This window comes from Rhinoraja longicauda, chromosome 10, assembly GCF_053455715.1.
Source record: "Rhinoraja longicauda isolate Sanriku21f chromosome 10, sRhiLon1.1, whole genome shotgun sequence".
Classification (NCBI taxonomy): domain Eukaryota; kingdom Metazoa; phylum Chordata; class Chondrichthyes; order Rajiformes; family Arhynchobatidae; genus Rhinoraja; species Rhinoraja longicauda.
The window spans coordinates 52579964-52604103 of NC_135962.1; the positions used below are offsets into that span (position 1 = coordinate 52579964).

The 24140-nt window shown below is 41.4% G+C and overlaps 1 protein-coding gene across 1 annotated transcript in view; it reads left to right on the forward strand.

Annotated features, from left to right (window-relative positions):
- The window catches only part of arel1 (apoptosis resistant E3 ubiquitin protein ligase 1), a 67751-nt gene that overhangs the window by 35972 nt on the left and 7639 nt on the right, over positions 1-24140 (forward strand). The window contains exons 9-18 of the mRNA XM_078406875.1: positions 2411-2488; positions 2939-3080; positions 4081-4202; positions 4511-4586; positions 7747-7856; positions 8950-9129; positions 11416-11541; positions 14356-14485; positions 16324-16382; positions 22689-22778. Of these exons, the coding sequence (XP_078263001.1) occupies positions 2411-2488; positions 2939-3080; positions 4081-4202; positions 4511-4586; positions 7747-7856; positions 8950-9129; positions 11416-11541; positions 14356-14485; positions 16324-16382; positions 22689-22778 (1113 nt within the window). The remainder of the gene's footprint in view (positions 1-2410; positions 2489-2938; positions 3081-4080; positions 4203-4510; positions 4587-7746; positions 7857-8949; positions 9130-11415; positions 11542-14355; positions 14486-16323; positions 16383-22688; positions 22779-24140) is intronic.

Below are 24140 nucleotides of genomic sequence, written 5' to 3' on the forward strand. Positions count from 1 at the left end.
CCTTCTTACACTAATGCTTGCCACTGGGGCTCTTCACTCAGCTGTGAACAGGCCTTCTGCTGGAAGATTCCCTGGGGATAATCTGCAAAGGCAGGTGACTTGTGAGTTCATAAACTTTTATCAGGTCCCTCCTCAGCCTCCGATACTTTAAAGAAAACAATCCAAATCCTCCTTTTGGCTAATATCTAATCCAGACAGCATTCTGGTAAACCTCTTCTGCACCCTCGCCAATGGCTCCACATTCTTCCTGTAATGTAGCAACCCACTGTTTAAGAAAGGAGGGAGAGAGAAAACGGGAAATTATAGACCAGTTAGTCTGACATCAGTGGTGGGGAAGATGCTGGAGTCAATTATAAAAGACGAAATTGCGGAGCATTTGGATAGCAGTAACAGGATTGTTCCGAGTCAGCGTGGATTTACGAAGGGGAAATCATGCTTGACTAATCTTCTGGATTTTTTTGAGGATGTAACTAAGGAAATTGATAGGGGAGAGCCGGTGGATGTGGTATACCTCAACCTTCAGAAAGCCTTCGACAAGGTCCCACATAGGAGATTAGTGTGCAAAATTAGAGCACATGGTATTGGAGGCAGGGTACTGACATGGATAGAAAATTGGGGTTAAATGGGTCCCTTTCAGAATGGCACGCAGTGACTAGTGGGGTACCGCAAGGCTCGGTGCTGGGACCGCAGCTATTTACAATATACATTAATGACTTGGATGAAGGGATTAAAAGTACCATTAGCAAATTTGCAGATGATACAAAGCTGGGTGATAGTGTGAACTGTGAGGAAGATACTATGAGATACTATGAGGTTGCAGGGTGACTTGGACAGGTTGTGCGAGTGGGCAGATGCATGGCAGATGCAGTGTGAGGTTATCCACTTTGGTGGTAAGAATAGGAAGGAAGATTATTATCTGAATGGTGTCAAGTTAGGAAAAGGGGACGTACAACGATATCTGGGTGTCCTAGTACATCAGTCACTGAAAGGAAGCATGCAGGTACAGCAGGTAGTGAAGAAAGCCAATGGAATGTTGGCCTTCATAACAAGAGGAGTTGAGTATAGGAGCAAAGAGGTCCTTCTGCAGTTGTACAGGGCCTTAGTGAGACCGCACCTGGAGTACTGTGTGCAGTTTTGGTCTCCAAATTTGAGGAAGGATATTCTTGCTTTCGAGGGCGTGCAGCGTAGGTTTACTAGGTTAATTCTCGGAATGGCGGGACTGTCGTATGTTGAAAGACTAGAGCGACTAGGCTTGTATATACTGGAATTTAGAAGGATGAGAGGGGATCTTATCGAAACATATAAGATTATTAAGGGGTTGGACACGTTAGAGGCAGGAAACATGAGTCCAGAACCAGGGGCCACAGTTTAAGAATAAGGGGTAGGCCATTTAGAACGGAGATGAGGAAAAACTTTTTCAGTCAGAGAGTTGTAAATCTGTGGAATTCTCTGCCTCAGAAGGCAGTGGAGGCCAGTTCTCTGAATGCATTCAAGAGAGAGCTAGATAGAGCTCTTAAGGATAGCAGAGTCAGAGGGTATGGGGAGAAGGCAGGAACGGGGTACTGATTGAGAATGATCAGCCATGATCACATTGAATGGTGGTGCTGGCTCGAAGGGCCGAATGGCCTACTCCTGCACCTATTGTCTATTGTTTATAGGACTGCCAAAAGTTGAATATCACGCTCCTGATGTGCCTTGCAGATAGTGGAAAGGGCTTGAGTATCAGGAGATGAGTTACTCACAGGAAGATAACCAGCCTTTAACACGGGGTTTGTGTGACTGGTCCACTGTATTTCTGTTCAATTATGATCCCTAAACGGTGAAGGATTTTGATGTGGTGCAAAGGCAGTGTGGTGCAGTGATTAAATTAATGTAAACCAGAGGCTTGGACTAACAACCCAAAGACATGGGGAATTTAAATTCAGTTTAAAACAGAATATGGAATTTTATAACAAGCTGTCTCACTAATGTTCATCTCTATTGCTTAACAATGCAGGATTCATTTTTATTAGAGTATGTTTTTGTACGGGTACATGCCAATTCTCGGACAATTTGTCTATCTGGCTACTTTATTTATCAGGAAGCTATCTCATTGCAATTGAATCTGGTTATCTCAATCTGCAATTGAGTGGTTGGTATTGCAGGAATCCTGTCCATTTGATTGCTTTTTTTCAGCTACTTCCTTTAATATAGAGGGCAGCAGGCAAATAATCCACGCTCTCATCTCCCTTTCTTAAGCTTGGCTAAATACATCACTGCTACTTAAGACACTATATGAGACCTTTTGGTATCTCTCTCATCTCTTACTCGCCACGAAATAATATTTAAAACGTAAAACCTTAAGCAATTAACAGCAACGTACTTGGCAAATGGTATGAACCAAATAGTGAACCGAATATTTGTTTTCTAGCAATTCTCGGTGAAAGAATTTTACCTGAAAATCATTCCATGGAGACTTTTCACTTTCAGAGTATGTCCAGGAACAAAGGTGGGTCTGAATTCTGCACATCCACTTTCTGGGTATTGTGATGGGGAATGGCAGAATGGATAGATGCACCATGTAGCATGTTTCATATTTATTTTTCGCAAGATGTAGCCAGTGTTAGATTGCTAAGGGTTAACTTTTGTTTGTTAGGGTACTACGGACACTCTATAGTTGGTCTCTTTGATTGGTGTATATGACGAGTTAGCTGGAGTTATCAATCCTCCTTACACTCTAGTGGGCTGCTGTCAGCATCCATGGTTAGATTTGATTATGAATCTTTCTTCCAATCCACACTTCAAGCCAAAATGTCTGTCACTGTCCAAGCAATGTAATGTAGATGCTTGGTACAAAGCAGGCAGGCTAGTAATAGAATTGTAGAATAAGTTTCAGAAGACTATAGTTGGAGAGCACATTTGGTGGAAAATATGTATAATAGTGCCTTTGTCTTCTCAGTTTTACTACCATGGTCTAGACCCAGTGCATAAGTTCCTAACACTAGTGGTGGATGATGGGATACAACCTCCTGTGGAACTTAGTTGCAAAGAGAGAAACATCATGGCAGCAACATTTATCCGTTTCTTGCATAACAACATTGGTAAGGATGGAAAGCTTATGTGTTTTATTGGTGCATAGGTGTCAAGGGACAGAAAGGGAGCAATGCTGTTAACTTTTAGTGCAATTGAACCTGACAGCTAAAGAGGGAACATGAGCGTCAAAACGCTGCCAAGTACAACTTGGATGCAAATTCAGTCCCCTGATTCATGAGCGGCAAAGTGCCCATGTCTTCAGCTCAGGCAGGAGAGGGCTCAGAAGAACTGCCAAGTGGATACTAGCCACTTACTAGGGTGCAAAAGAAAAGAAAAAATTGGCAGCCAAGTTATTTTGGATCAGTATGTCACGTCTTCATGTGACTGAATCTAGTTAACTACATGTCTCGTTGCCTGAGGACTACTGCATAATAGGTTTATTTTAGGGAAAGGAGAAAAACAGTCATTTAATGTATTAAAAAAAAATCAATTTCTTTCAGTTCATACTACATTTTACTTGTGTTTTGTTTCATCCGTCCTCCGTCGCTACAATTCATTCCCATTCTTCTGCATAAGCATACTTGGTATTAAATAACTCCTGTAAAGTTAATTTTGTCATTTAATATTTTTTTGTGCAATCTCTATAACTGTGATCCATGACGTGCTTGTGCTGTATATTGTAATCAGCCATTGGAAACTATTATTTGCCATGTAATGTGACATTTTAATTGTGCAAGGGACGTTTCTGTTTATTGTACCTGGAGGAATTGAAGAGATAATCTACACTGGCAGCTCGGGCAACACAAAGGGATTGCTGTAGAGTCAGGAATAATGAACTTGGGATGAGAAATTAAATTGGGGATTGACCTCCCTACTTAAAGAGCTGTGGTGTACGATATGTATCCCAGGTGGGGTATTGAAGACATTTTATTTTTGAGTTTGTTGCTTGGTGATGGATCAGCTCAGCTAATGTTAATATAAATGCAATCTCCCAGGTATCACAGATTCCTTTTCTTAGCCAGAATGGATATTCGAAAGAAGCTCTTTTTTTTTTCTCTCCTCTTTCAGGGGGTTCTGAAACGTTCCAAGATAAAGTAAGCTTCTTTCAGCGGGAACTCCGTCAGATGCATGTGAAACGACCACATACAAAGATTGCGCTAAAAGTTAGCCGCCACAATTTCCTTGAGTCGGTGGGTTGAGTGCATACTTGGTTTATTGGCTGCCTGTTTTTCTAATAGAATAGTAGATTATTATTTAAACAGTAGTATATTTAACTGTCCTTGACAATTTGTTTTAAACTTTGGAGTGCCACATTTTATATATTCATCTGTTTAACTTAATAGTTTTGAATTGACTTTAAAGCATTGTAACTTTGGAAGTTATATTAAGAGACAACATCAGATTTTAGTTTGCCAAAGAAAAAAAGATTTTGATAGCAACTCTAATGAGTAACTTAATCCGTCTTTAATTTCACTTTTAAATTTCTACATGCTACTAGTCCATGAAAGCTACGCGAAATTTCTCATCCTCTGAATGGAGCAAGAATTTCGAGGTTATTTTCCAGGATGAGGAAGGTTAGTATTAAAAAATAGAAATCTTCCAAAAGTGGTTGCAGTTTAATGCAGAATTTAATAAGTCAATATTCATAAATTACAGGAGTAGAATTAGGCCTTTCGGCCCATCGAGTCTACTCCACCATCCAAACATGGCTGACCTCTGCCACCTAATCCCATTTTTCTGCCTTCTCCCCATAACCCTTGACACCCGTTCTAATCAAGAATTTGTCATTGACAGTGGAGGCTATGATGAAAAATTGATTTGACTGAGAGTTTGACAAGGTTTTATTTGGGTGGGTTTGGAATTTGCTTTGGAAGCCTTGCCTTTATTCAAACACTTCCCTCTCAAAATGTGACAATATTCAAACTTATCAGTAGAAACATAGAAAATAGATGCAGCAGGAGGCCATTTGGCCCTTCGAGCCAGCACCGCCATTTATTGTGATCATGGCTGATCATCCACAATCAGTAACCCGTGCCTGCCTTATCCCCATATCCCTTGATTCCACTAGCCCCTAGAGCTCTATCTAACTCTCTTTTAAATTCATCCAGTGAATTGGCCTCCACTGCCTTCTGTGGCAGAGAATTCCACAAATAATAACACAAATTATCAGTTTAATTCTGAGAATCAGCATTTTTTAAATCCCTTATAACACATGGCCAATAACACCACATCATACAAACATAGGAATTTATTGTGCACCTTAATTACCTCTGAATTGTGGAAGCAGTTCGGAGAAAATCTCATTAGTTTCATATGACGAGTTGTAAACTTCATTGCATAGTGCTTGTCTCCATTTTGTGATCTCCATGCATGATCTTCTCCTGAGAGACCCTTGAGATAATAAGCTTTTGAACCTTCATCAATGCTACATAACTACCAGATAGAAAGTGCACATGGACCAACTGATCTATTATTATTCTCTCCATGTGTCAGAATATGGCCTTCATTTGATCTTTTTGGACATAACAGTGCAAAAGAATGCAAGAATCAAATGTATAAATGGGCAATCTGGCTCCTCTATTTAGTTTAGTTTAGAGATACAGAGCGGAAACAGGTCCTTCGGCCCATCGGGTCTGTACTGTACCAGCAATCCCCACATATTAACACTATCCAACACACACTAGGGGTAATTTTTACATTTACCAAGCCAATTAACTTACATACCTGTACATCTTTGGAGTGTGGGAGGAAACCGAAGATCTCGGAGAAAACCCATGCGGTCAGGGGGAGAACATACAAACTCCGTACAGACAGCACCCGTAGTCGGGATCGAACCCAGGTCTCTGGCGCTACCAGTGCTGTAAGGCAGCAACTCTACCGTTGCGCCACCGTGCCGCCCTTATTGCTAATAACACCACATCGCACCACCTTTGTCGTGTCATTCAGTCTGATTCAGTAAGAGCACTGCACCATCTTTCTTCACATTTTCATTTTTCATCTCTATTTAATTAGATTAAGGGAGCATAGTGTAACAAAGTGAATTGCTTTTGAAATAACTAAAGAGATTTGATTAGATTAGTTTATTGTCAAATACTCGTCAGATTGCAATGAAATTATTTGCATGAAGAGTAAACGGTGCACATGGTAATGATAGATGCAATAAATACACCAATGGATACATTAAAAATAGTACAGAAAAGTATTAAAATGCAGTAGATAGATAGATTTTTAATTAGTACAGGTGTCAGACGTTATGGGGAGAAGGCAGGAGAATGGGGTTAGGAGGGAGAGATAGATCAACCATGATTGAATGGTAGAGTAGACTTGATGAGCCGAATGGCGTAATTCTATTCCAATCACTTATGACCTTATGAACTAAAACAATTTAATTTTCACTGCACAAACTAGCGTATCTATCCAAAGAACTTGTGGTACAGCTGGGCTCACCACATCTAGTGTACTATAATTATTTTTAACTGTTAAGATGTCGGAGCAGGAAATGCTCTCAAGTCACCAGGGCTGACCCACTGCGCAAGATCTGAACTACAGATTCATTGCTATCTTTTTATTTCTTACGCTTATGTATATCTGTTAAAATTTGCTTTCACACCACATCTTTTCCCTTCAACACTGACACCAATTTAAATTTCACCTTAATTACAGATGTCTTTGTGATATTCAAAGTTCTTCTCAACACTGCATTTGGTGTTTCGTGAAATTAACCCTTAATGTCACACACCCGGCACTATATTGCTGCCATATCCATTACTTATCAATTGTAAAAACTATTTTGAGACAAGATCACAAAATTGCAAATCAACAACACCATTTGTCCCTCTTTAATTTAGTTTCACAAATAACAACTCTGAATTATCCATATTTTAGAATTGTAAATAATTTCATAATTTTCGCTCATTAATTATCTCTTGATTACTCTTATTGCCCCTCTCTTGTTTGGTTCCAGTCATCCCTTATCAGATTTTCCAATCTGCAGCCCTTTAGTGTCTTCACAGCACCACCCATCCTCTTTTGCTATCTCCACCCTTCCCCACTGACTCCATTTGTCAATTAACCCCTCCTCTCCTGACCCCACCTTTCACTTGCCAGCAGATAGACACAAAATGCTGCAGTAGCTGAGCGAAACAGGCAGCATCTCTGGAGAGAAGGTGACGTTTTGGTGAGACCCTTCTTCAGACTGAGAGTCAGAGGAGAAGGAAACTAGAGATATGGAAGGTTACAAAGAGCATGCAAGGTGTGAAAAGGACAGATCGAAGCAGATGTTAATCTCAACCACATGGTTCATTGTTGACTATGGGGAAGGTGACAATGAGGCATACATGCAGTAAAATTCATCAGCAGGGCAGTGAAACTTGTCAGGGAACTAGGGTGGGGGAGAGATGGTTCATTGTTTCCTTAGGGGAAGGTCACCCATTCCTCCTCTCCAGAGATGCCGCCTGTTCTGCTGAGTTACTCCAGCATTTTGTGTCTATATTTGGTGTAAACCAGCATCTGCAGTTTCTTCCTACACATTTCACTTGCCAACTCTTGGCTCAGCTCCACTCCCTCGCCTGTTTAAACTGGGCACCTCCCCTCTTTCAGAACATGTAAAACATCGACTGTCAATTTCCCTGGACTGTGCTGCCTGGAGAAATAATAATGTTATGTCAAAAGGAGCAAATGCTTTACTGAAGTAACACTGAAAAAAACTAATGATGCTTTTATGTCATGTTTTAGCACTAGACTGGGGTGGACCACGCAGGGAATGGTTTGAGTTAACCTGTAAAGCACTCTTTGACCCCATTAATGATCTGTTCATGTACTTCAGTGACAATAACCAGGGACTGGTAAGTTTACATTTCAACTGTTAAGAATTTTCCATATCACTTTGATTTCAAAATTACTGATTATCAACTCCAGGAAGTCATACTTGCGTAGAACTAACTTATATTTTAATGATCAGAATGTGGTGCGATTGAGAAGCCTGGCCCTTCACCATTGGAAGGAATCCGCAAAGTGCTATAGGGTTACTGAGTGGGTCGGGCAGTATCTCTGGAAGACATGGATAGGTGACGTTTCAGGTCCGGATGTTTCGAGTCTGAAGAAGGGTCCCAACCTGAAACATCACCTATTCATGTCTTCCAGAGATGCTTCCTGAGTTACTCCAGCACTTTGTGTTTTGCTTTCAGCACTTATTACTTGTGTGAGATGTGTGTAGATAAAACAGTTTAAAAAAAAAAGGGGTATGGTTTGCTCTCCTTCATTGGTTGGCCATTTGAGTATGAGTGCCATGCTGCTATATAAGACTTTTGGCCATATTTAGAGTATTGAGTGCGGTTCTGGTTGTCTGATTGCAGGAAGGATGGGGAGGCTTTGGAGAGGGTGCAGGTTTAACGGAATGCTGTCTAGATCTGGGGGTCTTGGCTCTGAGGAGACCTTGAACAAATTTGGACTGTTTTCTCTAAAACTCCAGAGGTTGAGGGGACACCTGACAGAAATTCTCTAAGTGGCATCACAGGTGGATCGGGAGGTAAAGAAGGCTTTTGGTACATTGGTCTTCATCAGTCAGTTGTACAAGATGTTGGTGAGGCTACATTTTGAGTATTATGTTCAATTTTGGAAAGATGTTATTAACTGGACAAAGTGCAGCTTACAAGGATGTTACCAGGACTTGAGGGGCTGAGCTATCGGGAGAGTTTGGGCAAGCTAGGATTTTACTACTGTAGGATTATTTTCTTTGTCTTTGAATCTGAACATCGAGGCAACTGCCAATTATAAATCATGAGGTGGATGACTTAATAACAGAAAATGCTGGAAACACTTGGCAGGTTATCCTTGATGAGTGTTTCCAGCATTTTGTTTTTTAATTTATTTCAGAGTTCCAATTTTTCCATTTTTTCATTGAATGTCTTCATGACCAAGATTTATTTGCCTATTCAGGTGCATCCAAACCCAGAACGACCTTCTCATCTCCGACAAAAGTTATATGAGTTTGCAGGGAAAGTAGTTGGAAAGTGTTTGTATGAATCTTCCTTGGGTGGGGCTTATAAACAACTGGTTTGCGCTCGCTTTACCCGTTCGTTCTTGGCACAAATTATTGGACTCCGGATGCACTATAAGGTAATGGATTTATTGATAAAATATTACTTGTGGCTTTGTCAAACACCTTGTTTGACAAAATAAGATATTCACAAAATGCTGGAGTAACTCAGCGGGACAGGCAGCATCTCTGGAGAGAAGGAATGGGTGACGTTTCGGGTCAAGACCCTTCTTTAGACTGATATCAAAGGAGTGGGCGGTACAGAGATAAAATGTAGTCTGAGACAGTAAGACTGGTCAGAGAACTGGGAAGGGGGAGAGGATGGAGAGAGAGGGAAAGCACGGGCTACTTGAAGTTAGAGAAGTTGTGATTGCTATTAGGAAGTGATAATTATATTTTGTTGATGAAAGTTGATCGTCTTAAGAGAGAAATAGCATGGAAATGGGTCCTTCAGTCCATCATGTCCACACTGACAATGAAACACACATTTTGACATTATTCCTATCCTAACCCCAATTTTAATGTCCACCCATTCCCATCAACTGCCCCCCTTGATTCTATTATTTATCTATACACCAGGGTATATCAACCCACATGGGGGGTTTTTAGGGCATAGGAGAAAACTGGAGCACCTGGAGGAAACCCAGGGGAGAATGTGCTAACTCCACATAGACAGCACCAGAGATCAGGATTGAACCTGAGTCACTGGAGCTCTGAGGTGACAGTTCTACTTGCTGAACCACTATGCTGCCCTGTGCTAATGACTCAGTGCTGTCATTGGCCCGAAAAATTAACTCTTTCTCTTCCAAACACTGCCTGACCCGCAGAGTCATTTTTGGCATTTTCTGTTTATTTTGTTTCTTCTTTACAGCATCCCCATTAATTTGCTTTTACAAATGTATAACAGTGTGAGTTCAGAGTACCCGACAAAGGAATAAACTAATCAATACTTGTTACAAGATGATTTGGGGCTTAATTTGGATTTCTTTTTCTTTCTACTATTCCTCCCTCAAATCTAAGAAAGCCCAGATATGACTGTTAGTTGTAAGGCTAGCTTTTCAATTCTCTTAAGACTCGGAATTATTTTGCACTTGACCCAACCGCTATGCACCCACCATCCTCAGTCCCAGTCCTTTATCATTTTCAGCTAGTATTGAAGCTAATGGCAAGTGATAGATTATTCAGGCAGTGAAGTAGGGGTGGCACAATGGCCCGGCTGTAGAGGTGCTGTCTTATTTAGATTTTAGATTTAGAGATACAGCGCAGAAGCAGGCCCTTCGGCCCACCGGGTCCGCGCCGCCCAGCGATCCCCGCACATTAACACGATCCTACTAGGGCCAATTTTACATTTGCCCAGCCAATTAACCTACGAACTTGTATGTCTTTGGAGTATGGGAGGAAACCGAAGATCTCGGAGAAAACCCACGCAGGTCACGGGGAGAACATACAAACTCCGTACAGTACAGCACCCGTAGTCAGGATCGAACCTGAGTCGACGGCGCTGCATTCGCTGTAAGGCAGCAACTCTGCCGCTGCGTCACCGTGTCGCACCAAATAATGCCAGAGACCCAGGTTCGATCCTGACTAAGGGTGCTGTCCGTACAGAAATTGTACGTACTCCCCGTGACTGCATTGGTTTTCTCTGGGTACTCCAGTTTCCTCCCACTCCAAAGACGTACAGGTCTGTAGCTTAATTGGCTTTGGTAAGTTGTAAAATTGGCCCTGGGGTGATCATTGATCGGTCAGGACTCAGTGGGCCAAAGGGCCTGTTTCCGCGCTGTATCTCTAAAGTCTAATAGTTTCAGATGCAAATAGCCTAAATAAGGGAAACACTCAATGGATGAATTCATTTCATGTTAGTTCCTGACTGAAGCGATGCACTTCTATCTTTAGAGTAATATTCTCTGCCTCAGAAGGCAGTGGAGGCCAGTTCTCTGAATGCATTCAAGAGAGAGCTAGATAGAGCTCTTAAGGATAGCGGGGAGAAGGCAGGAACGGGGTACTGATTGAGAATGATCAGCCATGATCACATTGATTGGTGGTGCTGGCTCGAGGGGCCAAATGGCCTACTCCTGCACCTATTGTCTATTGAGTCCTCATTTAAATATGTAGTGGATAATGTTTTGGAAACTGGTTGGTGTGCATTCTGCATTGGTTTAAATTGCTTGTTAATTTGCAAATTATATCTACACTGGTTGGAAAATTCATTTTAGTAACACTAAAGAGAGATGTTCTGTATTTGTAAAAATATTGACACTAAAAAAAATTCCAATGTACCTGCCTTTTATGTTTTTGCCGAGCACCAAAGTGCTGGTTTTTGTGATGCAATTTAGAAATCATCTCCATTTTATCATTTCTCCTTTCAGTATTTTGCAACAGATGATCCAGAATTCTACAAAAGTAAAGTTTGTTACATTCTGAAGAATGATGTGAGTGAAATGGACCTTGTTTTTGCTGAGGAAAAATATAACAAGTCGGGACAGTTAGAGAAGGTAGAGTTGCAATGAATTCACTTACTATCTGCTCCTGAAATAAAATTGAATGTTCAAAGGACATTGCTGTCCAAAAAAATAATATCATATCATATCATATAGCCGGAAACAGGCCTTTTCGGCCCACCAAGTCCGTGCCGCCCAGCGATCCCCGTACATTAACACTATCCTACACCCACTAGGGACATTTTTTACATTTACCCAGCCAATTAACCTACATACCTGTACGTCTTTGGACGTAATCTACGTTTGTTTTCATTGTAACCGTTTATGATCTTACGATCTCAATCGGACATAATTCTTAGAGTCATACAGTGTGGAAACTGACCCTTCAGCCCAACTTGCCCACACCAGCCCCACCTGCCTGTGTTTGGCCAATATCCCTCTAAACCTGTTCTATTCATGTACTTGTCTAAATGTTTCTTAAACATCACAATAGTACCTGCCTCAACTGCCTCCTCCGGCAGCTCATTCTATTCTTTGTGTAAAACTAAAGTTACCCTTCAGGTTCCTATTAAATCTGTTTTTCTTCCCTCAACTTGAACCTATGTCATCTGGTTCTTGATTCCCCCTCTGGGAAGAGACTCTGCATTTACCCGATCTATTCCTCTCATGATTTTCTACACCTCTGGGTTGCTTACACCACTTCAGAAGCAACCCATTGCTCTGCTTAGCATCCATTTAAATTTGTGTAAATTTTCTATCATACTTTATCTACAGCACATAACAATTTAAGTTGATTGGGTAAAGGATCTGAGGTCAATTGAATATATATTTTTTAAACTTATCAATAAATTGTGCTCTAGAAAAATATGGATGAAATATTGATGGAAGAAGATTCCATTGAGACTTTCAAAAGGGAGTTGAAAAATAAATTACAAGGCTATGGAGAAAAGCTGTGCAATGAGATTGACTGGATAGCTCCACCAAAGAGCCAGCATAAGAGCAGTGGATCGAATGGCCTCTACTTTATAGCTTATTGGTATTCTTGTCAGAACTACATAATACACCAAATGTGGCCTCAACTTGTGCAAAATAAAAATCAGTTTTGCAGCAATATCTTTAAAGTCTATAAACCAACAACATGCTTTTGGATGCTAATGTGCTACTTCTGTTTAAAGCCTTAACATTTAAAATGCATACTTTTCTCCCTGCTTTATATTAAAAACTGTATATCTTTGTACTTCTCTACATTAATTTGTATCTCTCCGTCTTCCACGCCATTGTCACATTTGCCATTCCACTACCTGATTTCTCTCTAGTCCCCCCAATAATATGGTATTAGCAACAACTTTTGGTATTACTTCTTCAATTCTCTTGTCCTTCATCAACAAATGCATTTAATGTTTACATTACAAAGACATGAAACGCTGCTTGCCCTATTTATCTAATCTGAGAAACGTCTATTTTTCCCTTTCCTTTCTCACTAACTTTACAAAAAATGTTGTGGTTCTTTTGTGCTTTTTTTTTGTTAATATCTGTTTTGCTCTTTTCCTATACTTATTAACTTTTTTTTTGTTCTGTGTTTTATTTTTCACTTGTCAACTAATTATCTCAGAGGCCCTCGTTAAGGATGCATTTGTTTTCATGTTTTCTGTCACTATAAAGCTACATTTCTCTTTACCTTCGATTTAATCTGAATGAAGTCTGCTTACTGCCATGGATATTTTTTAATACAATTATCTTTTTTCTTTTATCTTCGTGCCTCTTAACCTAAATATATTACTATCCCCCTACTTAGGAATACATATTTGCTGCTTTTCACTGAGTCAGGTGAAACATTAGTTCCTTTCTTTCATGTAGACTGAAGATTGCCTCACTCAGCAGTCAATTCAAGTACTTGTTAAACAATGGTACTGATTAATACTTGGAATTTGGGGGCGTTGTATTTTAATAAATCCCTTAATTCCCGAAAAACTCTTTATTAAATATGTCCTTACATTGAGGATGCTGATATGAACCTGAATAGGCTCCCTCTAGATTACACAAACGTGAACAATGCAAAGCCTCTGTATTGTTCAAAATGTAGAAACAAATAAATGCAGATGCTGGTTTATACCAATAGTTAGACACAAAAGTGCTGGAGTAACTCAGTGGGTCAGGCAGCATCTCTGGAGAAAATGGATAGGCGATGTTTCAGTTTTGGCTGAGAAAGCCAAAAATGAGCTAAGGTGACCCTGAAGAAGAGTCCCGACCCGAAGCGTCACTCATTCTTTTTCTCCGGAGATGCTACCTGGCCCTCTGAGTTACTCCAGCACTTTGTGTCTATCTCTGCATTGTTCATGCTTGTACAATACAGAGCGAGCCTATTCAGCCCATCATGACAGCTCAACGCATTCTCATTGGCCCTACCCCATCCTCCCCACGATTTATCTGTAACCTATTCTTACCCCACACATGTCCGTCAACTAGCCTTGATTTTTTGTCAACCAGCCTCCTGCCACCTACACTAAGGATAATTTACAGTAGGCAGTTAACCTACCAGTGCATCTCTGGGATGAGAGAGGGAGCTGAAGGAGACCGGCTCGGTCACAGGGAGAATGTGAAAGGTCCGCGCAAACAGCAGCCGAGGTCAAGGTTGAAGCTGGGCCACTGGAGTTGTGTGGCAGCTGCATAGGTTGTTGCACTAATGTGTCCCCATCCCACCCCCATGGGAATTCTTCTTTAAACTTATTTCCCATTGCTTCCTTGTCCTGACACCTCAGAGGCAATACACCATTTAGCATCACTGATTCCAGTGGCAATATGGGCAAGAAAGCTTCTGCATTTCCTCTTTTGGATCTTCACTTTGAATATACGTATTTTAACTTTCAGGTTATGGAGCTGATAGCTGGTGGTGCGCAGGTACCAGTAACCAACGACAACAAGATATTCTACTTGAACATGCTTGCACAATACAGGCTAGCCAACCAGGTGCGCCAGGAAGTGGAGTATTTCCTTAAAGGTATGACTTTGTTACGATTAAACTTGAGTGTAAAAGGAGTAGAGCCATTGTTCTTATTGGTGAACTTGAGCAGAATTAATCTATCAAATCATTGTGATGAACGTCCAGAATAGCTTTTGCACATTTGTTCATGGAGCAAGAAATTTGTTAATATGAGTAACTATGTGCAGTGCTTTTATGTCAAATTCTGTACGGAGTTTGTACATTCTCCCCGTGACCTGCGTGGATTTTCTCCGAGATCTTCAGTTTCCTCCCACACTCCAAAGACGTACAGGTATGTAGGTTAATTGACTGGGTAAATGTAAAAATTGTCCCTAGTGTGTGTAGGATAGTGTTAATGTGCAGGATTCGCTGGGAGGCGCGGACTCGGTGGGCCGAAGGGCCTGTTTCCGCGCTGTATCTCTAAATCTAAATCTAAAATCATTCAAATACCATTCCCAGCGGAGAACTGTAAATCTAGAATTTGGTCACTGCATGTATTTGTTGAAAGAGTCACCTTGGGCGATCCACAGGCCTTATTTTAAATACAATGTTCTGGTTAATGTTTTCCGCTTGTCTTCCAGCATAATCTTTACAGCCTGTTTATCACCTTCTGGCTAAAGCAGTTAGTTATAAATTATTCACATTCCAGTGGTCTGTGGAGGAATTTAAGTTGGGCTACTTTTGGAGCGATGCTTTAAACATGCTTAGGCTTGCATGTGCTTAATGTCTATACTAAATAGTTATTGTGACAAACTCATCCCTGTTGAGTAGCCTCAAACGTTTGTCTCTGGAGCTGCGAGGTAGCAACTCTGCCACCTGCACCACTATGCTCCCTTTAGTCTCCTCAGGAAGTGGAGGCATTGGTAGAGGTGTTGGGATTTCCTTAACCTCCTCAGAAAGTAGAGTCATTGTTGTGCCTTTTTCGCTGTTGCATCAATGTAGTTGGTTCATGACAGATCATGGGTAATATTAATGCCAAGGAACTTGAAGTTCTCAACCATTTCCACTTCTGCATCATCGGTGCTGATTGGGGCCTGTACACCACCATGCTTCCTGGAGTCAATAACTAGCTTCTTCATCTTGGTGACATTGAGGGAGGGGTTATTGTCCTAACACAGTGTCACTAAGTTCTGTATCTCCTTTCTGTACTTCATCTCGTCATTGTTTGTAACTCGGCCCACCACAGTGGAGTCATCTATAAACTTGTAGCTGTAGTTAGAACTGAATTTGGCCGAACAGTTGTGAGTGTACAGAGAGTATAGTAAGGGACTGAGAAATCATTCTTGCAGAGTGGCGTTGTCGCGACTTATTATGGAGGAGATGTTGTTACCTACCCTTGCTAATTGTGGTCAGTGGATCAAAAAGTCGAGGTCGAATGGCAGAGGGGAGAGGGGTTCAGAGGTTTGGAGTGAATTTTGATGGGATTATGATGTTGAAGGTGGAGCTATAGTGGATAAATATGAGTCTAACGTGGGAGTCCTTGTTATCTAGGTATTCCAGAGATGAGTTGAGATTTAGAGTTGAGATGGATGTAATTTATTCAGAAGATTGCAGAACTTTGGCACTCTCTACCCAAGTGGCCAGCAATTGCTCAGTCTTTGAGTATACTCAAGGTTGAGGCCGTGGTTTTAAAACAATGAAGGACATCATGAGATATGGGAAATGGGTGACTTTGATGAGATATAGAATCGGCCATGATGTTACTGAACGGTGCAGGCTTGATGTTTCAATTTCTTATGTTCTTTGGGAGATTTGTTCCAGGAGGCGAGCGAAACAATCACAATTAATTAACTGAAAGTCATGAGCTTATATTAACCTTTTCTAACTTTATATTTTTACATTTTCTTCCCCCGTAGGTTTAAATGAGTTAATTCCTGAAAATCTCTTAGCAATTTTTGATGAAAATGAGTTGGAGGTATGTAATGCGCAAGAAGCAGTTGATTCCCTTTGACGTGAGCATGTCTTTGACGGACATTTATGGGAATTTATCCAAATATTGAAAAATGTGTTTACACTTGCTCTGAACATTCAAATTACAAGAAGTTGTACATTTTTTGTCGGAAAGCTACACTCTGATTCACTATAAATAACCACAGCACAATTTTCCCGTACGGTTATGAACGAGGTGATTTTGGTATGGTTATCCCTGCTCAAGTGTCGAGATACCTTTTGTGCTTTTCTTTCCTACAGTAGAAAATGAAGAATTAGATTGTCATATTAAGTGAAGCAAGGCAATTTATTTTATGCGTAGCTGTGGAATTAAGATTGTGTGATTTGAGTGCAATTAGTCACTCTGGTGAAGGTTCAAGTCCAGAATTATTCTGAAATTTCCAGATGAACATGGATTGGGATGGTAGACACAAAATGCTGTAGTAACTTCTTCAGACGACTCGAAACGCCACCCATTCCTTCTATAATAATAATATTCATTTATTGTCATTGCAACGAGTACAACGAAATTAAAAAATAGCCAATCCTGACGGTGCGTTCAAACATATATGCAATAAATGCAAAACAAATAAATACATAAATACAATTAAATACAATTATATTAAGTACAAGATTTTTTAACGGTGTTGCCTAGTGCAAAGGTAGTATTCAGTTCTCTTATGGCCCTGGGGTAAAAACTGTTCTTAAGTCTGTTTGTTCGGGATTTGATCGACCTGAAACGTCGACCAGAGGGCAGATGAACAAACAGACGGTAGCCGGGGTGGGATGGATCTTTTATTATTTTGCCTGCTCTACTGAGGCAGCGTAGGCTGAACAGGTGCTCCAGGGAGGGCAGTGAGCAGCCGATGATCTTCTGGGCCGTCGTGATGACCCTCTGAAGGGCCTTCCTGTCCTTTTCTGAGCAGCTGGCATACCATGTGGTTATACAGTATGCCAGCACACTCTCGATGGAGCAGCGATAGAAGGACAACATGAGCTTCTGCAGGTTGGTTTTCCTGAGGATCCTCAGGAAGTGGAGTCTCTGCTGTGCCTTCTTTACTGTGGTGATGGTGTTGGTAGACCAGGTAAGATCCTCTGCGATGTGCGTACCCAGGAACCTGAAAGCTGGTACCCTTTCCACACAGACCCCATTGATGTAGAGTGGGTCGTAATCCAGAGATGCTGCCTGTTCTGTTGAGTTACTCCAGCATTTTGTGTTTACCTTCGATTTAAACCAGCATCTGCAGTTCTTTCCTACACATGTGTTGGGATGGTCTTAATCCGGCATTCAAAGGACACAAATACATACACAAGATGCATATAATGTAGCACTCTTTGACTGACAAGAATAACTTGGCAGGAAATGGATGCAATAATCTTGTGCGGTCGGAAGGCACTCCTGGGGCCAAGTGTTATAATGCGTGCATGCTTTAATCAACCTGAGAACACTTGCTGCTGACATCCCCCTGGATTCTTGCTGCAATATAGAACAACAGGCAGCAATTGTTTCTGTCTGGACATGGAAATATACACACTGATTATTGGAGGACCGTTCAGGAAGAAAATAAATCACAACTCGCCTACACCCTTCTCACCCCCCTTTCATGACATATTATTGTTCATGCCAAAGCTTCAGATAAGGGTTACTGGGTGTTACTCTGGGCATTATTACTTGCTTAATAATTATTGACATTCAGGTTGGCCTAATGTAATTTGACATTCTTGTTTACGATGTGCTTAGAATGGGCTCTATTATCTTGACACTTGCACATAATTCCCTATGTCCATGCAGTGTTTATGTTTCGTTGAACACCTCCGCTCAGTCTGCCTAGGCCTACGTGTTCTCCTGGTTGCTAAACACTTTAATTCCCCCTCCCATTCCCATACTGACCTTTCGTTCCTGGGCCGCCTCCACTGCTAGAGTGAGGCCCAATGCAAATTGGAATAGCATCTCTTATTTCCCTTGGGTAGCTTACAACCCAGCGGTATAAATATTGCTTTCTCCAACTTCAAGTTGAATTAAACTGAGTTGAATTGAATAAATGTTATTAGCCAAGTATGTATACATACAAGGAATTTGCCTTGGTGTTTTGCTCGCAAGGATAACAACACGATATACAGTAGACAATTAAAAATAAAACATAATTTAAACATGTGAAGAATAAAATAAAATACCAGAGCAAAAGGAGGCTACAGACTTTCGGCTATTGAGTAGACCTACTGCTTGTGGAAAAAAGCTGTTTTTAAGTCTGGCTATGGTGTCGTTGATAGTCCGGAGTGGCCGCCCAGAGGGAAGTGCTTCAAAGTTTGTGGCCAGGGTGAGAGGGGTCAGAGATGACCTTACCCGCTCACTTCCTGGCCCTTGCAGTGTACAGTTCGTCAATGGGGGGGGGGGGGGGGGGGGGAGGTTGCAGCCAACAACCTTCTCGGCTGATGGAACGATGCACTGCGGCCTCCGGATGTCATGCTTGGTGGCTGAGCCAAACCAGACATGATGGAGAAGGCGAGGACAGACTCTATGATGGCAGTATAAAACTGGACCATCATTGCCTGTGGCAGATTGTGTTTTCTCAGCTGCCGCAGGAAGTACATCCTCTGTTGGGCCTTTTTGACTGTGGAGTCGATGGTGGCCTCCCATTTAAGGTCCCCGGAGATGATGGTTCCAAGGAACTTAAATGGCTCCACAGATGTGACTGTGGTGTTGTTGATGGTGAATGGGGGGGAGGAGAGGGGGAGCTCTCCTAAAATCTACAATCAATTCCACTGTCTTGAGAGAATTGAGCTCCAGGTTGTTGCGATGGCACCAGGACGCCAGCTGTGTCACTTCCTATCTGTAGGCAGATTCCTCCCCATCCTGGATCAGTCCAAGTAACCCTTGCTTTCCCTCTCTCCGTCCCTCCTCCATCCTAGTTCTCCAACTAGTTTCACTGTCCACCTGATTAAATTTGAATTCTTGTATGCATTGTTGTCACCTTCCCTTCAGCTAACAGTAAACCATTCTACATTTTCCTTGATCGTCATCCCCTTTGATTTGTGCTTTCACACCTTACCCTTCTACGTCTCCCTCCCCTGACTCTTAGTCTGACCGTCTTGGCCTGAAACATCACCTATTTCTTCTCACCAGAGATGCTGCCTGTCCCACTGAGTTACTCCAGCATTTTGTATCTATCTTCAGTGTTATGTTTAGAACTCTGATCCGAATGTCACTTTCTAAGTCCACTTATATTGCTCAAACTTAATTACCTATGAGCTGATTGATTGCTGTGTTTATTTCAGAACATATAGCAGAAGAGTTTTAAACGCCATTCCCAATGTTCCATCCCACCAATACTGATACTGGTTTCATTTACATTTTAGATATATTTAATTACTTGCATTTAAAATTCCGAGTTATGTTATTGAGATTTGAACTGTGATCCCCAGATCTGTTATCCAGGCAATTATATACCAGTCCTGTAAAGTAACCACTGTGTTATTTTATTTATGAACTTGTAGTTTCTGCATTTCCCACTTTCACTTTTCTCCCTTGGTGCTCCTTTCTCAGTTGTTTGTTGCTGGATAATAATTCCTTGGCTGCTGCCAATTTTTGTTACCCTGACCAAATGGTTGTTATTTGTTCTGTATGAAGCTCTACTGATGCAGGTGTCATAGGTTATGGGGAGAAGGCAGGAGAATGGGGTTAGGAGGGAGAGATGGATTAGTCATGATTGAAAGGCGGAGTAGACTTGATGGGCCGAATGGCCTAATTCTACTCCTGTCCCTTATGATACCGGGATTCTCTTATCATTCTCCTGTAAAGTATTTTCCATATATAAAATTAGTTTTATGCTAAAGGATATTACAATCAAGCCAGCAAGTAATAACACCTCAACACGCCTGCCTCGTCTTTTGTTCTTCCTCAATGCCAACAGGATTAGTTCAGATCGAAGTTGAATTTTAAAACTTTCTATTCTGAATGATTTGCCGCTGGGCCAGGTAGTTTAGGCAACCGGGAAGTGTTGCATTTTGAAAAGAATTGCTTTTATGAAGGATATAAGGGGCGGCACAGTGGTGCAGCCGTAGAGTTGCTGCCTTACAGTGCCAAAGACCCGGGTTCATTCCTGACTACGGGTGCTGTCTGTATGTCGTTTGTATGTTCTCCCTTGTTACCATGTTGGTTTCCTCCAGGTGCTCGGGTTTCCTCCAGGTGCTCGGGTTTCCTCACACGCTCCAAAGACGTTAATTGGCTTTGGTAAAAATTGTAAATTGTCCCTAGTTTATAGGATAGTGCTAGTTTATAGGATAGCACTGAGTTGCAATCGGCGGGGACTCAGTCGGCCGAAGGGCCGTTTCCATGCTGTATCTCTAAGGTCTAAAGTTATGATTCAGATTCAGAGATACAGCTTGGAAACAGGCCCTTCGGCCCACCGGGTCCACGCAGCCCAGCGATCCCCGCACATTAACACTATCCTTCACACACTAGGGACAATTTTTACATTTGCCCAGCCAATTAAACTACATACCTGTACGTCTTTGGCGTGTGGGAGGAAACCGAAGATCTCGGAGAAAACCCACGCAGGTCACGGGGAGAACGTACAAACTCCGTACAGACGGCGCCCGTAGTCAGGATCGAACCTGATTCTCCGGCGCTGCATTCGCTGTAAGGCAGCAACTCTACCGCTGCGCCACCGTGTCGCCCTATGAAACAAGCTTTAAATTTCTTACACTGAATCACTTTATACCACTAGATGGCAATCATGTGCCAACAATACAAGTTACCAATGTGAGGCCAAGAGGCAAAGGCAGCTGTTTGCTGTCAGCCTTCTATCTGTGCCTCAGTCGATTGAGGATTTAAGAACTATTCGTACAAGATTTGCCTAGACTGCAGACTTTTCTTTTGCTGTGGAAGGAGAGCATCAGCTTCCATGTGAAGTTACACAAATTGCAAATTGGTTTGACACTGCACCCAATGTTTTATGGTGCCTTTTGAGAGCTCTTCAAATATACACATAAGTAAACCAGAACACATTCTTCCACTTCCTCCTTTTGAAGCATTTGAAAAGTTCAGTCTTGGCATCACATTTAGCACAGACATTGTGGGCCGAAGGGCCTGTTCCTATGCTGTACTGTTCTATGTTCTAAAGGTGAAGTATATGTATATGTGTGTGTGTGTGTGTGTGTGTGTATATATATATATATATATACACACACACACACATTTTGTTAGTGGTCTCCCACTCTCCATTGTAGCTTAAACTGCTTTTTTATCCCCACCCACTACTTTCTGCTTTTCTTTAGTCCAATTAGGTCTTCACGCCTTTTAGATTTTTCTTGTTTATATGTTGTCCTCTCTTTGCAACTTGCCGCATCTCCATTTCTCACCTGTCTATTTTTAAATCAGAACTTGCCCACTGTGATGTTCAGAGCTGGAAATGTAGAAAGAGAGGCTTACGACCCCTGAAAGAGACAGACATTTTTGGCATCTGAAGCATTAGTTTTCCTTACTTTTTGCATGTTGCCAGCATTCAAAATGTTGCTTTTGTTTTCATTGAACTCCTGCACGCCCTTCACCAGTTATTTTTTGCAACCAATGGCTTTTGAAGCTCCCATTTTAAAGTACATCGTGCAGCTGAAAAATGTATGAAAAACATTACTTTTCACAATTTTTCTTCAAATTTTCAATTATAAATCACTTAATTTTATTAATGTAGGGTATGTGAACCAGTCATTCTGTAATAACCCACTTCCCCGTATGCTTTGACTGTTAATCCAAATTGATAATGTCCCAGTTATTACTTTCACTATTAATCCTTATTGATAATGTTCCTGTCATTATGTTGACTATTAATCCGAATAATATCCCTGTTATTACTTTGACTATCAATCCTAGTTGATAATGCCCTGGTTATTACTTCAACAATGAATCCTAACTGATAATGCTCCCATTATTACACACTTTAATACAACTGTGAACAATATTGTGTGAGATCTTCTGGTATATCTCTGTAATAATTAAAGAAGTCCTGAGTTACTATCTACCTCATTGGAGACCCTCAGATTATCATTGATCTGACTTTATTGTGCACTAAATGTTATTCACATTATTCCCTTTATCATGTATCCGTACACAGTGGATGGCTCAATTGTAATCACGTATTGTCTTTCCGCTGACTAGTTAGCACGCAACTAAAGCTTTTCTCTGTACCTCGGTACACGTGACAATAATAATAAACTAAACTAGTGTTGTTCTGTTCACTTTTTTAATCAAGGGATAAAGCTATTGTGATTTCTATTCTTGATTTCTGACTTCCAGCTATTGATGTGTGGGACTGGAAACATCAATGTTCCCGATTTCAAGACTCATGCTGTCATTGTTGGAGGATCCTGGCATTTCCGAGAAAAGGTAAGGCTAGATAATAACGCAATGGGAATCTATTGTGGCATGGTTGGCACAACTCAGCCCTTCAGGTGTTATAAGAAAATGAAAATGTTATTGAAGTATTTTAAATTAAGCCCCTTTCTATGTAATAAGCGATTAGCAGGCAGTGTAAACTTCATGTGTCGAATTAAGCAATCAAAACGAATTTTAGATTCATGTTGAAGATGTTTATAACAACGTGCTTGCGTTGCGGTGTCAGTATACAAACAGCAAAATACATTAGGTTTAATATTAAATAAAGCTGGATTTAACTCACAACGATGCAAGTTTTGTCTAATAGTGATCATTATATGATCAAGTTCTATTTTTATTAACACTATCCTACACACACTAGGGACAATTCCCACATTTACCCAGCCAATTAACCTACATACCTGCACGTCTTTGGAGTGTGGGAGGAAACCGAAGATCTCGGAGTAAACCCACGCAGGTCACGGGGAGAACATACAAACTCCTTACAGTACAGCACCCGTAGTCAGGATCGAACCTGAGTCTCCGGCGCTGCATTCGCTGTAAAGCACCAACTCTACCGCTGCGCTACCGTGCCGCCCTATGTTCATATATAAGAACCCAGACTAGGCTGTATAGACACACAAGCTGTTACGTTGTCGGAGTCGTGGAATTATACAGCACAGAAACGGGTCCTTTGGCCAAAGCTTACCAAGATGCCTACTTGAGATAGAACCATTTGCCTGCAATTGGCCTGGATCCCTCTGAACCTTTTCTATCCATATACTTTTTAAACATTGTTATTGAATCCACTTCTAATACTTTTGCTGGCAGCTCATTCCACATACTCACCATCCTTTGTATAGAAAAAGTTGCCCCTCGGGTCTCTTTTAAATCTTTTCCCTCTCATCTTAGATTTGTGCCCTTCTAGTTTTAGATTCCCCTACCTGGGAAAAAGACTGAACATTCATGTTAAGCAATCCCCTTACAATTCTGCATATCTCTGAGGTCACCCCTCAGCCTCCAGGAATAAAAGCCACAACCTATCCAGTCTCTCCTTAAGCTTCTCAGAGCCGTGGGGAAGAAGCTGTTCTTGTGGCTGGATAACAGGGCATTCAAGCTTCTGTGTCTTCTCCCAGAAGGGAAAAGAGGGAATAGCCAGGGTGGCATGCATCCCTGCTGATACTTTCAGCTGCCTTATTCCACGCACCATGAAGATGGACAGGGTGGAAGGGAGTTACAAGCCTGTGATGGACTTGGCTGTGTTCACCGTGATTAAGCACAGAACAACTGCCTGACCAGATTGAGATGCATCAGATACATTCTATAGTGCCTTTGTAAAAGTTCAGGAGAATCCTCATGGAATTGGCAAATCTT